The following is a 15,052-nucleotide window of genomic DNA, read 5'->3' on the forward strand; positions in this document are numbered from 1 at the left end:
CCTCATGACCCCCTGAGGGGTCCCAACCCCTAGTTTGAGAACCCCTGTAATAAATGACTTCTCTCCCAGACAGACAGAAATGAGTGGGGGGAGGAAGGAGGCAATGGAGAGGTGATGGCCAGAGAGGGGGTGCACACAGAGCCTCTGGCATGGGGGAGAATGGCGGGTCCTGGAACGTGGGGAAAAGGAGGAATGGCGTGCACACAGAACCCCTGAGCAAGAGGTGGAATTGCAGGGAATCTGTGAACTAGAGAGGGATGGGATGGTGGTATATAGGGAGCTCGTGAGGTGTATCAGAGCGATGCCCTTGTTTTTATAGTCAGTGCGGACACCTGACAGCACAGGGCTTCATCCACCAACAGATCCTTTCCTGAGCTCAGAAGGGCATTTAGACCAATGGATTCAGCACAGTTTAGGCTCCCATAAACCTTCTCTTCTGCCTTTCTCCTCCATCTTTCCTTTCTTTCTCTTCCCACTCGCCCTGCTTCCCCTTGCTTTTCCTATCCCCCCAGTGTATCATTGTGGAGTTTTCTCTAAAGTGTAACACTCATTTCTCATTAAAGCTGCAGCTCCCGGATGGAAAGAGATAGATGGCTCTATACCTGAGGTCCTGCCTCCTCCTGCCACAGGGATCCAGACACCTCTGGACTGTGCCCCTGGATGTCTGTTGTCCATAACCAAAGGGGAATTGAAATGATTAGCTCCCTGAAGCACAGTACAGTTACCACCATGAGAAGTAAAGGGAAGAATCTCTACCATGCCCTGCTCAAGGATTTGCAGACATGCTCCCTACAGAAGGTGTGTAAATGATGCAGTCACTGGATGGATACTGCAGCACTATTGGTAAATTAAAGTGAACTAGGTATTTGGTAACATAGGGCAGGAACTGGGGTGTTCTTTCCTTTTCCATTCTCAGTAAGCTTCCTCTTTCTTCTCTTCCAATCTAAAGCAGGTGAGGTGGCGAACAGCTGTTGCACTGGTGGCAGTACCAGGCTCCCACAAATCAGATCAGAGCCTGGTCAGTGGCACTGCACGGTTTCCGACGCTGCTCCAGTACTGATCTGGAGGGACGACTACTGCTAGGGTAGAAAGGCAGCTCAGCACAAGCCTGCCTTATGGGCGCTACAGTGGCACACCACTATGCAGCTTTACTGCCACAGTGTAAATGCCTTCTATGGTGATGGAAGGGGTTTTTCCATGGACATTGGTAATCCATCTCCCCGAGAGGTGGCAGATAGGTCTACTAAAGGCTAGGTATATTCTTCCATATACCTAGCCTCTTCTACACTGGAGGCTAGGTTAGCTTAACTACAGTGCTCCGGGGTATACATTTTTCAAATCCCGGAGTGCCATAGCTGTGTCAACCTAACTTTTAAGTGCAGATCAGGCCTAAGTGTCTAAGACCCATTCAGTTCTTGGCTCCTCCAATGAGTTAGTGCTGTTTGTTTTGAGTGTTGTTGTGTGGACATCTATTCACCTGGAAACAGGCTGAGCACTGGCAAATGCATCTAGATGTATAAAGTTTAAGGCCAAAAGGGACCACTGTGGCCATCTAGTCGGACCTCCTGTGTAACACAGGCCATAGTTTCCAACTAGTAATTCAGCTGCACTGAGCCTGGTAACTTGTGGTTGAACTAGAGCATCTCTCTTTTAAAGGACATCCACTCTGGATTGAAAGTGACATAAAAGCTCTGGCTCAATTATTCCAGTGGCTAATGACCCTCACTGTTAAAAATGTGTGCCCTCTTTCCACATTTAGATCACTTTCTTCTGTGCTTCCTATCTTGTCTGGGAGTTGGACGTGGGGTGTGTAATTCTGGGAGAAACCTATCAAACCCAGTTGCAACCTTCAGTCCAAGCAGCCCTGTTGAAGATGATGGGAGAGGAGAATGAAGGGTGGGGAGGTCAGTATTGCATACAAATTGTTGCGTGGTAGTGGACAGGGCATGGGACGGGAACTTAGGATTTTGGGCCAGCTTTGTGACTCACTTGCTATGAGACCCTGGATAAGTCACTAAGGGCCAAATTTGTAAAGGTGTTTAGGCATGTAAAGGTGCCGATAGATGCCTATGAGATTTAGGCACCTAACCTGCTTAAGGGGCTTTTGAAAATTGACTAGGAAATCTATCTGCATCTTTAGGTACCTAAATACCTTTAAAAATCTATCCCTTTGTCTCTCTATACCTCATTTCCCCTCTCTTAATTAAAAGGGCTAACTGTGGCTTTCCCTCCTTTGAGATTGACTCATAAAAAATGCTCCATAGGCAACTTGTATTGTCAGCAGTGGAAACATCACGGGTAGTCCTCCTACAGTGACAGGTTGAGCCAACAGGAACCTTTGCACTGGGACTTGCTCTCTCTGAGAATGCAGCTGAAGTGCTTGATGACATCTAGCGGCCAATTACACTACACGTATATTCCCTATGGAGATCCAAGCAGCTCAGTGGTACCATAGCTGATTACAGGAGTATCTCATTAGCTCAGATACTACGGTGATGGGTGCACTATAATAAGCTCATTAGCAAAGAACTGAATATTATCGATATGCATATCGCAAGGAATCTGTCCCGGCCTCATTTCCTATTTGAAGGAATTAGAGAAACTGGCTAGGTTCATTGCTTCTAACATTAATTAGACATGATCTACACTTAAAACATATACTGGTATAGCTATGAGGGCTTTTATTGGCATAGTTACCATGGTTCAGGAAGATGGTATTCCTACACCAGTAGAAAAACTCCTTCTGTTGGCATATGCTGTGTCTACACTAGGGGCCTATGCTGGCATAGGCTCTGTAGTGTAGACATAGTTTTTGCTCCTGTACCATACTTTTTAGCTTCAGAGCACTGAATAAAAGATTAATTAGCACCATCATTCTCTGCTGCTGCTCAGCAGAAGAAATTTTCAGAATGGGTTTCTATTTTTTAATTAATTTGTTTTGTAAAATCATCTGAAGAAAAATGGGAAACAACACCCCATGACCTGGTCCCTTTTGATATAATAGCGACTGGTGCAAGTTCCTTCTAGTGGAAAGCAAAGGCCACGAGCCTTTTGGAAGTATCTCCGACCTCCCACACTTCCCTCCTAGGATTGGCCATTCCGCTAAACATTAAATATTGAATGCAGTGAAGCCATCCCATCCTAGAAAACACATCCCATCCTTTCCACCACTAGCTTTTTCAAAGTTAAAGCCAGATTCTGCTTTTGCTGTCAATGTGAGCATCTCACCATCTAGTGGACAGAAAGAAAGCAACACAGAAAATAACTTAATCAGCCTTGGAAATATTACATTTAATGGGACAAATTTTCTTCTTGATGAGCCCCTGAAACGTCTTCTATCAACCACACATGCAGCACTGACGGGAACAAAGAAGAGGTGCCGGTATGGTAACTGTGGTATAATTACATAGACAAGGTAGGTGAGGTTATATCTTTTATTGGACCAGCTTCTCTCGGTGAAAGAGACAAGCTCTCAAGCTTCAAGTATAATTACATATATAGTTATAGATAAATAGATCTCCAAAGTGAAATTCTTCTGTCTTAAGTGAGGGTGACCTCCTCCCCAATAACGCATTCAGGCCATGCGTTTCAAACTTGTGTGCCTAAATCCACATATGGACACCTGAGTAAGTGGCTTGATTTTCAAAGTTGCTGAGCATCTACAACTCCTATTGACTTCAGACTCCTTCCACAGGAGCTGTGCCTAGTGCTTCAGAAAATCAAGCCACACATTGGTGAAGCACTGGAAGGGGTTACCTAGGGAGGTGGTGGAATCTCCTTCCTTAGAGGTTTTTCTAAGGCTCAGCTTGACAAAGCCCTGGTTGGGATGATTTAGTTGGGGATTGGTCCTGCTTTGAGCAGGGGGTTGGATTAGATGACCTCCTGAGCTCCCTTCCAATCCTGATATCCTATGATTTAAATGCTTAAATATGGATTACTTAGGTGCCTAGCTGTTACTCCAACCACATCTGAAAATCTGGCCCCAACCAATTGTGCAGTGCTATGCTGAATTCCACCCCCAAAGGCCTCTGGTCTTCAACAGTTAGTGAATACTGCGCTAGGCATAAGTAGAATAAGCAATTGCTTAAGGTTCGAAGCAGCTCAAGGACCACCCCCAGTTTAGTATGACACCCCCCCCCATACCATTCATCTTATTTAACATGGACTTTTTAACAAGTGTATTTGTTGTGTTGGTATGTTTTTTGGTTTGTGGAAATAATGTAATTTGTATATTTAGGGGAGTGGCTGAGGGGCAAGCAGGGCTCACGATATTTCTGCTTCAGGCCCCCACTGGGCTAGTACTGGCTCTCGGTGAAATGATTCCTGCTTGCAAAACTTTGGGATGAGAAGTGCTATGAAATGTATAAAGCAAGGTGGCCTACCAGACACAGCCCTGGGTTGAAGAGACCTGGGTTCTATTCCCAGCTCTCTGCCACCGGCTTGCTGGGTGACCGTAGGCAAGTTGCTTTCCCCCTGCATGCCTCAGTTTCCCCAGCTGTAAAAGGGGGCTGATGGCAGCGCCTTCCTTTGTAAAGTGCTGTGAGAGCCACCCATGGGAAGCCCCAGCTAAGAGGCAGGGATCATGGAGGCTCCAAGTCATGCAGACAGATAAGGGGCAGAGTTGGGAAGAGAAGCTCTGACCCTGGCTCCCATCCCCAGAGGGAGGCACTGCCTGGGCAAGCTGGGGCCATGCAGAAGGGCGAGCTCCAGCCTGTCTTTCTAGCCCTAGCAGAAAGCAGGGAGACTCTGTCTCAGAGGGGTGGGGGAGTGGAGGACCCCGCATGTCTCCTGTAGCCCCACTCTCGATGCTCCCTATTCATCTCTATAGTGCTCGCGGATAGAGTGTAGCCGCTGACGTCATCATTCCGCGCCGGAAGGGAAAGGGACAGGATTGGCTAGGGCGGAGTGAGTGTCCTTCCCTGGCACGGAGCTGGGAGGGGGAACTCCGGGAGGAGGCAGAGGTCGGGGGCGTCATACGGGGGTCAGGCCCTGGAAGGGGTTCACCCCCTCCCCCCCACGGGCTTCGGGGGGACGCGCGCTGCGTGCATCAGGAGACGACGCTGGCGGCGGGGTGAGGGATGGGAAGAGAGAGTAGGAGATGGGGCTAGGAAGGGGGTGTTAGGGGGTGGGGCAGAGTAGGGCTAGGAAGAAGGTGTTTGGGGGGTGGGGCAGAGTAGGGGTACCAGGGGGTGTTTGGTGGGCATAGTAGGTACCAGGTCGTATGGGGGGGGGAGGTCTGGGTATGGGTTTGAGGGGTGGGGCAGTGGGGGTACGGAGGGTTGGGGTGGAGTGGGGGTAGGGTCCAGGGGGTGTTTGGGGTGTGGGGTAGGGGTGTTCGGGGGTGGGGAGAATAGGGGTACCGAGGGTTTTGGGGGGTGGGGATATGGGGGTACTGGGGGTGTGGGGAGAGTGGGGGTACCGGGGGTGTTGGTAGCTAGGAGGGAAGTTTTTGGGGGTGGGACAGGTAGGATGGGGCGGGGACCTGCCTGCCTATTGGTCACATTTTGATTTCCCAGACGCTAGTGCTCAGCGCTGACTGCTCTCCTCACCTTGCCCTCCTGCCACCATCCCTATAAAGTAAATAGCTGACATCAGCCCTGCTTTTGCTTGTGCTTATATAGTGCACACCAACTGACTGTCCCTTGTTGCCAGGAGCTATCAGCTTCTGCCTTAAATTATTCCTCTTGCTTCCTGAACTGCTTTTTGGTACCTCTCCCCCCTCCCCATGGCTCAGTGCTTCTGGCTCAGATTGAGACCACTGTAAATCCTTTTCCTTCATGAGGTCGGTTCCTCCCCTCAGAAGCATGATTGCAGGAAAGTCTCTTAATAACCTGATCATTACTGTAACCTTTTTTTATTTTAAATATGTTTGAACTAGATCTAAATTGCAATGATGGAAAGTGGGGGGCGTCCTTCAACTGGCCAGCTTATACTGCTGGCCACCAGTTCGGCTGTCACGGCAATTCTGTATTCCATTTACAGGCAGAAATCTAAAGTTGCTCACAGCCTCAAGGTCAGTTGTATGATATTTTTATTTTATTATTGAAAAGTACTAACTTTACAGTCTGGTGTGTAACACTGTAGCACAATCATAGGTTAGAAACTCCATATAAAAGAATAGTGTTCTGATGAGTAAATATTTGGTTCATTTGGAGATGTTTTTTCTCTTAATTGAATATTTCATGTCTTTATTTGGCTGTAGAGTGTGTTGTTAGTGTTCCATTTGTTTGACGGTGCAGTATTTATCCTGTTCCCAGGAGTGTTCCCCCTTTATATTGTTTTTTTCAGTATTTTAAAACTGGGACAGGGATAGCTTCACTGTAATAGCTTAAACTAACTAGTATGATAAGCACGTTTGGAGGTGTTTTATTAGATTAACATGATACACTTATAATAGCAAGTATCAGAGGGGTAGCCGTGTTAGGCTGGATCTGTAAAAGCAGCAAAGAGTCCTGTGGCACCTTATAGACTAACAGACGTTTTGGAGCATGAGCTTTTGTGGGTGAATACTCACTTCATCGGATGAATATAGGTATTCACCCACGAAAGCTCATGCTCCAAAACGTCTGTTAGTCTATAAGGTGCCACACGACTCTTTGCTGCTTTTATGATAGCAAGTAATTCCCACTGGTGATTTAAGATAGAACACTAGACTGCGACTTAGGTGACCTGGGTTCTGTTCCTGATTCTGCTACTGACCGGCTGGGTGATCTTGGGCAAGTCAGTTCACTGGGCTGTGCTTTAGTTTTCCCTCTGTAAAATGGGGATAATTATACGGACATCCTTTGTAAAGTGCCTTGAAGTCTACTGAGAAAAAACATTAGATAAGAGTAAAGTTGTTCCATTAAAACTATGGAGGAAAAAGACTTAATATAGTTAGGCTTGGCAGAATTCTATTTTTTATATTTTGACAGATAATATTGATGTTTATTTTTAAAAAAATTTAAAATTTTTTATCAATTTAAATTTTCATAGTTGTGGGAAATTGTGGAGGGGCCAGGCAATAATTATTTAATGACAGTAGACATTGAGATTCAAAATGTTCAAGCTTTGTAACTTAAAACACATATTGTCAACATCACATGCCAAAATATACAAAGTAAATATCCTTCAATCAAGCTCTAATAATTTCTCAAGCAGCATTTTTCTTACTTTGCCTATCTGTAAATTTTGATATTATCAGTGGAAATATTATTTTTTGTCAATTTGTATGTGTATGGTGAAATTGACATTTACTAATAAAAACCTAACCCTCCCAAGACTAAATGTAGTGCTTATTGTAAATTAGCACTGAACTGACCACCATTCCTCAAAACCCTCCTTTCCCCACGTCCAAGTTTATCTGCACAACACGGTCTTTAGAAATTAGTCATAAGTGAGAAGTCTCTCTTACGTCTGTTTCATAACACACATTTAGTCTATAACTACTGATACATCGGGCTCTTTTTTTATGTAGGGAGCAAAACAAGTGAATCTAGATCAAGACTTGAAGAACATTCTTATGGAAGCACCAGGAAAATGTGTCCCATATGCAGTTATTGAAGGTATTGTGCAGAAGTGCCTGGGTCGCTAAAGGGTTATAAATATAGCTTCCAATCTTTTCCATTTCACCTTCCCTTCTAAGAAAATAACTTTTCTCCAGCATCTCTGATACTGGTTCAGGTAGCTAAAGCAGATGTTGGTCGAGAAAACATTGAACTATCCAACAAAACTCACAAGGATAATGAAGTTCTATTTCAAGTAGTATGCTTAGCACATACATGTACAAAATAGTTCCTAATGTTTCCAGTGGTTTCTGTCTAATCCCAAACAAGTCCTTACATTAAATGACCTCCATTAGAATAGAAAGTCAGGCAGTCTCCTTAGAATAGTGTGTCTCTTTCCTTGCCTAGCCTATATCCACCTCCTGACCCTCTAGACCAGTGGTTCTCAAACTAGGGCCACCACTTGTTCAGGGAAAGCCCCTGGCAGGCTGGGCCTGTTTGTTTACCTGCCATATCTGCGTATTCAGCCGATCGTGGCTTCCACTGGCCGCAGTTTGCCGCTCTAGGCCAACGGGGGCTGCAGGAAGCAGCGCAGGCCGAGAGACGTGCTGGCTGCCTTCCTGCAGCCCCCATTGGCTTGGAGCGGCGAACGGCAGCCAGTGGGAGCCCTGATCGGCTGAACCTGCGGAAGCGGGAGGTAAACAAACCGGCCTGGCCTGCCAGAGGTTTTTCCTGAACAAGCGTCAGCTCTTGTTTGAGAACCACTGCTCTAGATCTTATTCTAGTTCTTCATCTGGGACAGTTGCTGATAATTGAAAGCACTAATTCTCTTATACTTTTAGCCTGTCTGTACCATAGTCTTCCTTTGTTGCATAACAGGGTTAACTCTGGCATTACTAATTTTATATGTATTTATTATACATATCATTTTTATTAATGGTTAACAAATATATAGCCTTTATAATTCTTGGTAAAATGGTTCTGTATCTTTCAGGTGTTGTGCAGTCTGTTAAGGAAACTCTCAACAGCCAATTTGTGGACAATTGCAAGGGGGTAGTTCAGAGGCTGACACTCCAGGAGCATAAAATGGTGTGGAATCGAACAACCCATATCTGGTATGTCTGCGTCTCTTCTTGAAAAGGTCCAGACATCTGTGCTCCCCCTGTTGGCTTTATGATGAAGACAGCTGCCAAAGAAAGTAATTAGGTATTGAATTTGGTGAGATAATTTAGTGGTGTGATATCATTTGGTCATGAAGCCTACTGAATAATGCAGGAGTTTGGCAGTGATCTAGATTTTGTAGCTCAGTTTACTTGTTGGGAGAGGTAACTATAGGGCAATTCCATTCCATATAAAATAGCCTGTAAACCAAGGTTACTTAGTAACTAGTTGGCTGGATATTTTGTTTTCCATGAATTATGGATGCTGTTTCAAAACCAGACAAATATTGTGTTGGATTTGAATGGACATGAAAGTTACTCAACAATTAAAATGGTCTAGTCGGTATTTGGGTGGGTTACTGATCAATTTTGAACCAAGGGTCCAGTGTAGATTGTCAGACTTTTTTTGTTGCTGGGAATGCTGTCATTCGAATCAAACCGTAACCATTTGGCTACTGGAGGTCAAATGACACTTTCCGTGAGAGGTAGTATTGTTAACTTTGGTGTCCTAGCCAAATGCCATTTATTTTGGCTCCTTAAATTTTTTCTGCTGTGAAAATTGGGTATGATGGTAATTGGTGTGTAATATTGCTGTGCAATGTTAACCAGCTGCTACCAGGGCTGGCTCCAGGCACCAGCGAAGAAAGCAGGTGCTTGGGGTGGTCAATCGAAAGGGGCGGCATGTCCGGGTCTTCGGCGGCAGGTCCCTCAGTCCCTCTCTTCCTCTTTGAGCGGCCACCGAAGTGCCGCTGAAGAGGAAGAGAGAGAGCGAAGGACCCACTGCTGAATTGCCTCAGAAGAATGAAGCGGCAAGACTGAGTTGCTGCCGAAGTGCTGTCGATCGGCTTTCTTTTTTTTTTTTTTTTTTTTTTTTTCCGCTTGAGGCGGCAAAAAGGCTGGAGCCAGCCCTTGTTGCTGCGATCGAACTCAGAGGTGAATATGTTTCAGTGTGGGGTGAAGTCATTCCTATATATAAAGTTTGTAAATCCCTTAAAGTGTGTGTGTATTGAAGGTGCATGTGTATGTCATGGACACTTTTTAGTAAGATTTAACATCTTCCATCCCATTCCGTATATTAAGTCCTTTAGGAGCTGAAAACTTTTCTCTCTCAAATCCATTTTCTATTTCTTTTTTTTCTTTTCCCTTGAGGTGAGCAGGGTAGAGAGTGTTGATGGTGGTAATTGAGAAGGAAGACACCTGTAACACTCACTTTCTTTACAAATTAATGTAAATAGGTCAGATTTTTGGGCCTGCCAACTTTATTTGTTCCCTTTAATGGCTAATGCAGGTGCAATGTACACTGTTTTGTGAGGTTTTTTTAACATCATCTGTGATGCATTTGTTTTTAATTCCTTGGCAATCGAGTGGTGGGAATGGCAAAGCCTTAAGGTAGCGTGGATTATTATTAGCAGTGGCAACAACAACAATCTGAGTCTCATAGAGCATCCCTCATTAAGTCTGAATGCTGTTCGATAAAATCATAAAAAAATCAGTGACGGTGAACTGAAGTGGGGAGCAAACAGTCACGTCCTTAACCTACTTAAGAATTCTATTGCACCTTAGCAATTGTTTACATCAGGGAAGGTATTTCACTCTGTAAGCATGAGGAGAGCTGTTATTACAATCCCTTGGTCCCCACCCCAAAGTTTCAAGATTGGGCGACTTTACATAACTAGCCTAATCAGAGAGTGCATGAAACTATTGGGTGTAGGAATCAGAAGTGTCATTTGGGGTGGAAGGCAGTCTCCCAAAAGCCTTATAAACTAAAATCACAGCAGAATTCATGGAGGTGCCTGCGTAAAGATTTCGAGATCACGATGTGTTGTGACCCTCATGTAGCTGGTAAAATACTGGAAAATAGGGAATTAATCCAACTTAGCTAGTTTAAGAGTATTTGTCAACGGCTGTAAATTGTTCATATTGAACAATGGTCATAACCTGGCAGAATTCCCCATATGTTAAAATGAGTTCTTAATAATAGACCTACAGTATAATTCAAATGATAAATCTGGTGAGAACATGATTCCCTGACTCAGTACCCAGAGAAGGAATCGGAAGTCGCATTGTCAAATGAACCTGCTGAAACCAGATCATTGCTCCACTCTCTGAGCCTAAACAAAGCCTCAGTCAATCGGGTTACACTTATTAAAATTGCTTATGTGCCTTGCAGTGCTTCTTGCCACACAACAATTTGTCAAAGTTGGAAACTCATTTGGAAGATGAGGTATGTCTGAGTGTCGTCTTCTTGCCAGAGGAAGTGCAATATCTGCTTCCTTATAATGGAGCTAAGCAGAAGTGTGAGAATACAAAAGAGGGGCCTAATACAGATTCCCCAGGCAACACTGCTACAGAAAGGAAAAGCTTTACAGTTATTTTGACCTAGAGAAACTTTGGTAGGACATGTAAAAATAGGATTCAGATAATACCAGTGCTTTGCCTGAAAGCCTAGTTATGGCACACTAATATAAAGGAGGGATTTTTCAAGAGGATCAAATGCTGCAGAAACTTTCAGTGACTCCAGTAGTGTCAAGGTACTTTGTTCCAGGAGAATTAACGTAATATTTTGTTCTTTAGCACTCAGAGTGCTTGCAAGCATTAATTAGTTGAACCTCACAACACTGTAGTATGCTACTGTCAAGTATGTGAGAGGACGGATGCTTTGTTGACTGACTTATGTAGGGTTATAAAATTAGTCAACTTTCAGTGCATCTTTTGAAGACTTTTTAACCTCTTATAGAAGAGTAGAGGGCTTGAAGATGGTGTGTTTACAACAAAGCAGATTAAACACCTATTTCATGGCTAGTCTTTAATTAGGGGGAAAGTGGCTTGTGTTTTTGCTTGTCATGTGTTCCAGCTGATGGAAAACGGCTATGCCTGCATTTGCTTTATTTCTCACTCACTTGTCCTCCACCAGGAATGACTGTGAAAAGATCATCCACCAGAGAACCAATGCAACACCCTTTGACTTGGTGCCTCAGGAGGATGGTGCCAACGTCGCAGTAAGGGTGGTAAAGCCCCTGGATTCTGCAGAACTCAGCTTGGAGACGGTGTACGAAAAGTTCCATCCCTCTATTCAGTCCTTCACGGATGTGATTGGCCACTACATTAGTGGTGAACGTCCCAAAGGCATCCAAGAAACTGAAGAGATGCTGAAGGTCGGAGCAACGTTAACGGGAGTGGGAGAGTTGGTCCTAGACAACAACATTATCAAGCTGCAGCCCCCCAAGCAAGGGTTGCAGTATTATCTGAGCAGCCTGGATTTTGACTCTTTGCTGAAGAAGCAAGAATCAAATGTCAAACTCTGGAAAATCCTGACGGTCATTTTCGGCTTTGCAACCTGTGCCACACTCTTCTTCATTCTGCGGAAGCAGTACCAGCAGTTTCGGGAAAAGCAGCGCCTGAAACAAATGCAAGATGAATTCAGGCAGACTCAGGAGCAGTTAAGGCATGACATGAACACGGAGGGTGGGGAGACTGTAAAAAACGCCTGTGTCATCTGTCTGAGTAACATGAAATCATGTGTCTTTCTCGAATGTGGGCACGTCTGCTCCTGTGACGAGTGCTACCAGGCACTTCCAGACCCAAAGAAATGCCCTATTTGTAGGCAGGCAATTTCTAGGGTGGTGCCTTTATATAACAGCTAAACGATCATGGCTTTGGAGCAATTTGCAAAAATGTTTCCCCTCTTAAGGGGTTTTCTCAAGTCCTGGTTGGCCTGTCTGACAATTTGGGCAGATGCTGTTCCGGGGAGGGATTTGTTGGGAGAAGAGTGAGCGGGTGAGACTGCCTTGTGATCCAAAATGCAACAGTAGAATTTTACTGCAGAGGCAGAACTGATGTAAAGGTTATAACTTAATCAAAAACTGGTCCTAAAGGGAGCAAATCCAGCTAATGAGTGCATTGAGTTTCCTTTAGACTGCACCTCGTAGACTTTGAGGATGGTTTTTGCAGTCTCTAGAAATGAAGTTTTTATTAAGATGGTGAGTTAATATTTCTCTTTCTGCACTTCTAATCCCTTGAGTTTATTACAGTTGGTATCTACATATCTTTTGATTTTTGTACTTTCTGTTATTGGTTTATTGTAACAGGATCTGCAGTCACTGTAGATTTAGTTTGATCCCACTTGATTTCAGTGTCTGAAATATCTGGGCTAGAAGAAGCTTTAGTCTGAGATGGCCTTTAGACTGCTGGATTAAAGTGATGCCGTCAAGTAGTTCTAAGGCCTGAATTTAGCATTAAGAATTTTTTAAGGGCTTTTACAAAGCCTCATATGAATGGAAATATTTTCAAGAAAGACTTTATTTAATTAGAGTGAGCAGTTATGTTCCCATTGCCCTCTCCTTATTCTCCTGCCACCATCACAAAACATATGGGGTTGTTCGTTAAACCTTTCTCGGCAGCATTGGAAATCCATATACGACTGCGTCATTCTAGCACACGGAAACCAGGCAGTGAAATTCGCCTGTCTGGCTTCACTGTCCCAAGCTTGAGGTGGATGCGAAAGGGAACAGGCATCAATGGTGAAAAATAAATTTGACTTAGAGTATTAAAACTAAACAAATCTTAAAGTGGTGGTGGTAGAGCAGGTAAGAAATTTCCTTTCTCATGAATTTTTATTTTAACAGTGGCCCTTCTTGTAGCAGGTGAGACTGGTAGTGATGTCAGTTAGGCTAGGAACTGGGATGGAGGTGACGGATGGGAGTGTTATTTGGGCTTTTGGAATCTGACTCTCAAAGTTTCTGTCTATGCGCACGAGTTCAGAATAAAAGTTGCTACTTTCCAGCAATAGAGCAGTAAGCAATAAGAGAACAGGACTCCTCTGCAGTCATGTGTTATGTTGTATGTATTTCTTTTGCTTTCTGTTTGTTCTGACACATACACAAATTGGCCAAGCAGCGTCATGACAGTAGACAGTGTATGGTGTCGGAGAAAACTCTACTTCCACAATGGTTATTAAGTTAAATCTTGAGTGGGATTAGATTTTTTTTTTTTAAATGTCCTTTATAATACACTGTTCTGCCTTCTTTCTTCCCTTGATTTAACATTCTGATTTCATGTGTGGTGGTGAACCACAGAGTGCTGGTCACCCTCAGTACTATTTCACAACATTTGTGAAACAAAGGGGTGCATTGCATATTTGTGCATTGACCACAACATAAAGGAAAGCTTTGTTGATACTCCTGTATTCCTCTTTATTTTGTACCATGTATATTAGAAATAAATGTTTATCTGCAAAAAGAAAGCACAAATCTCTTTCATTTCCCAAATTTCTTATTAAATAATAGATGGAAATTGTTCTTGAATGGAATATAAAGACTTCCTGATCCGGATGACACCAAGGTCAATATTTATGTTGGAAGACATCAAACCTTCATATTCAGTAAACAGAAAGTCAGCGAATGTATTGTTTTTGTACATTCAAAATATTTTGAGATTTTTCTAGTATATTCAACTTCTGTTATGGCCATGAATTTCAAAAGGGTAACAGTATTTCCTTTGAAACTGTCATTCCAAAGAGGCGATTTCACTACATATCTGGAAAATAAACTACTGTCTTGGAGCTCACAGCCAATAACATTGCACTCATTTATATAACATGTTCTGATTGGTTAACATTACTGCATACCTCTGAGGAGGTACACAGAAAGTTGCCGGCTGATCAATGACAGATTCTAGCAATTAGGGACCAGGATTTTTCTCATATATACGGGAGTGAACATTCCAGAGGATGGAGGAGATGGATTAGGGTGGCAACTCCAATGGAAGTTGATGGGTTAAAAGTAATTTGGCATACAATGGAATTGTGTTGGAGCTTGGATGGCTGTTTAGGCCTGTCTTTTTTTTTTTTTTTTTTTTTTTTAATGGGGATCTTGATATTTTGACCATTTGTGTTTTAGTAGCTGTGATAGTTCTAGAGACTGATAGGCACAACTGGTGGAGTTAAGCAGGGGGAGGGATAGCTCAGTGGTTTGAGCATCGGCCTGCTAAACCCAGGGTTTTGAGTTCAATCCTTGAGGGGGCCACTTAGGGAACGGGGGTAAAAATCTGTCTGTGGATTGGTTCTGCTTTGAGCAGGGGCTTGGACTAGATGACCTCCTGAGGTACCTTCTAACCCTGATATTCTATGATGTTAGGTCTCCTTTAGTGCCTGTAGTACTAAGATAGTTAAACCATGTAAGGCTCAATATTCATTGGCCCCGTTAGTCAGTATAACGAGAGGGGAGACAGCCTCAGGATTCCTTCTGTCAGAGTGGAGCAGCACTGAATGTGTTGCAGTATGGCTCTCCGTTCCAAAGAAGCAATCCTGTAATCAAGGATCTGGCTGGGAGTTGGGGCTGCTGTATTGGAACAAGAGCCTGAGGGAGGGTCTGTAGCTTTACAAATGTGTAATCTCAAACAACTGCATGA

The 15,052-nt window shown here is 43.8% G+C and overlaps 1 protein-coding gene across 2 annotated transcripts; it reads left to right on the forward strand.

Annotated features, from left to right (window-relative positions):
* The first annotated feature begins 4,858 nt into the window (after positions 1–4,858).
* On the forward strand, positions 4,859–13,886 carry MUL1 (mitochondrial E3 ubiquitin protein ligase 1). Of its 2 annotated transcripts, none has more exons than XM_032779561.2 (5): positions 4,859–4,905; positions 5,879–6,013; positions 7,457–7,544; positions 8,479–8,599; positions 11,559–13,886. In XM_032779561.2, the coding sequence occupies exons 2-5, from the start codon at positions 5,891–5,893 to the stop codon at positions 12,286–12,288; spliced, it is 1,062 nt and encodes a 353-aa protein (XP_032635452.1). In that variant the 5' UTR covers positions 4,859–4,905; positions 5,879–5,890; the 3' UTR covers positions 12,289–13,886. The 2 variants fall into 2 exon arrangements, with proteins under 2 accessions (XP_032635452.1, XP_032635450.1); XM_032779559.2 differs by having other exon boundaries at positions 4,866–5,071.
* Positions 13,887–15,052: the final 1,166 nt, after the last annotated feature.

The sequence above is a fragment of the Chelonoidis abingdonii genome, chromosome 23 (assembly GCF_003597395.2).
Source record: "Chelonoidis abingdonii isolate Lonesome George chromosome 23, CheloAbing_2.0, whole genome shotgun sequence".
Lineage (NCBI taxonomy): Eukaryota > Metazoa > Chordata > Testudines > Testudinidae > Chelonoidis > Chelonoidis abingdonii.

What these genes read in the sequence shown, in the direction of transcription:
- MUL1 (XM_032779561.2), top strand. Translation starts at nt 5,891, where the DNA reads ATGATGGAAAGTGGGGGGCGTCCTTCAACTGGCCAGCTTATACTGCTG. An exon ending in AAGTTGCTCACAGCCTCAAG is followed by an intron (nt 6,014 to 7,456) that starts GTCAGTTGTATG and finishes TTTTTTATGTAG; the next exon opens with GGAGCAAAACAAGTGAATCT. An exon ending in AATCGAACAACCCATATCTG is followed by an intron (nt 8,600 to 11,558) that starts GTATGTCTGCGT and finishes GTCCTCCACCAG; the next exon opens with GAATGACTGTGAAAAGATCA.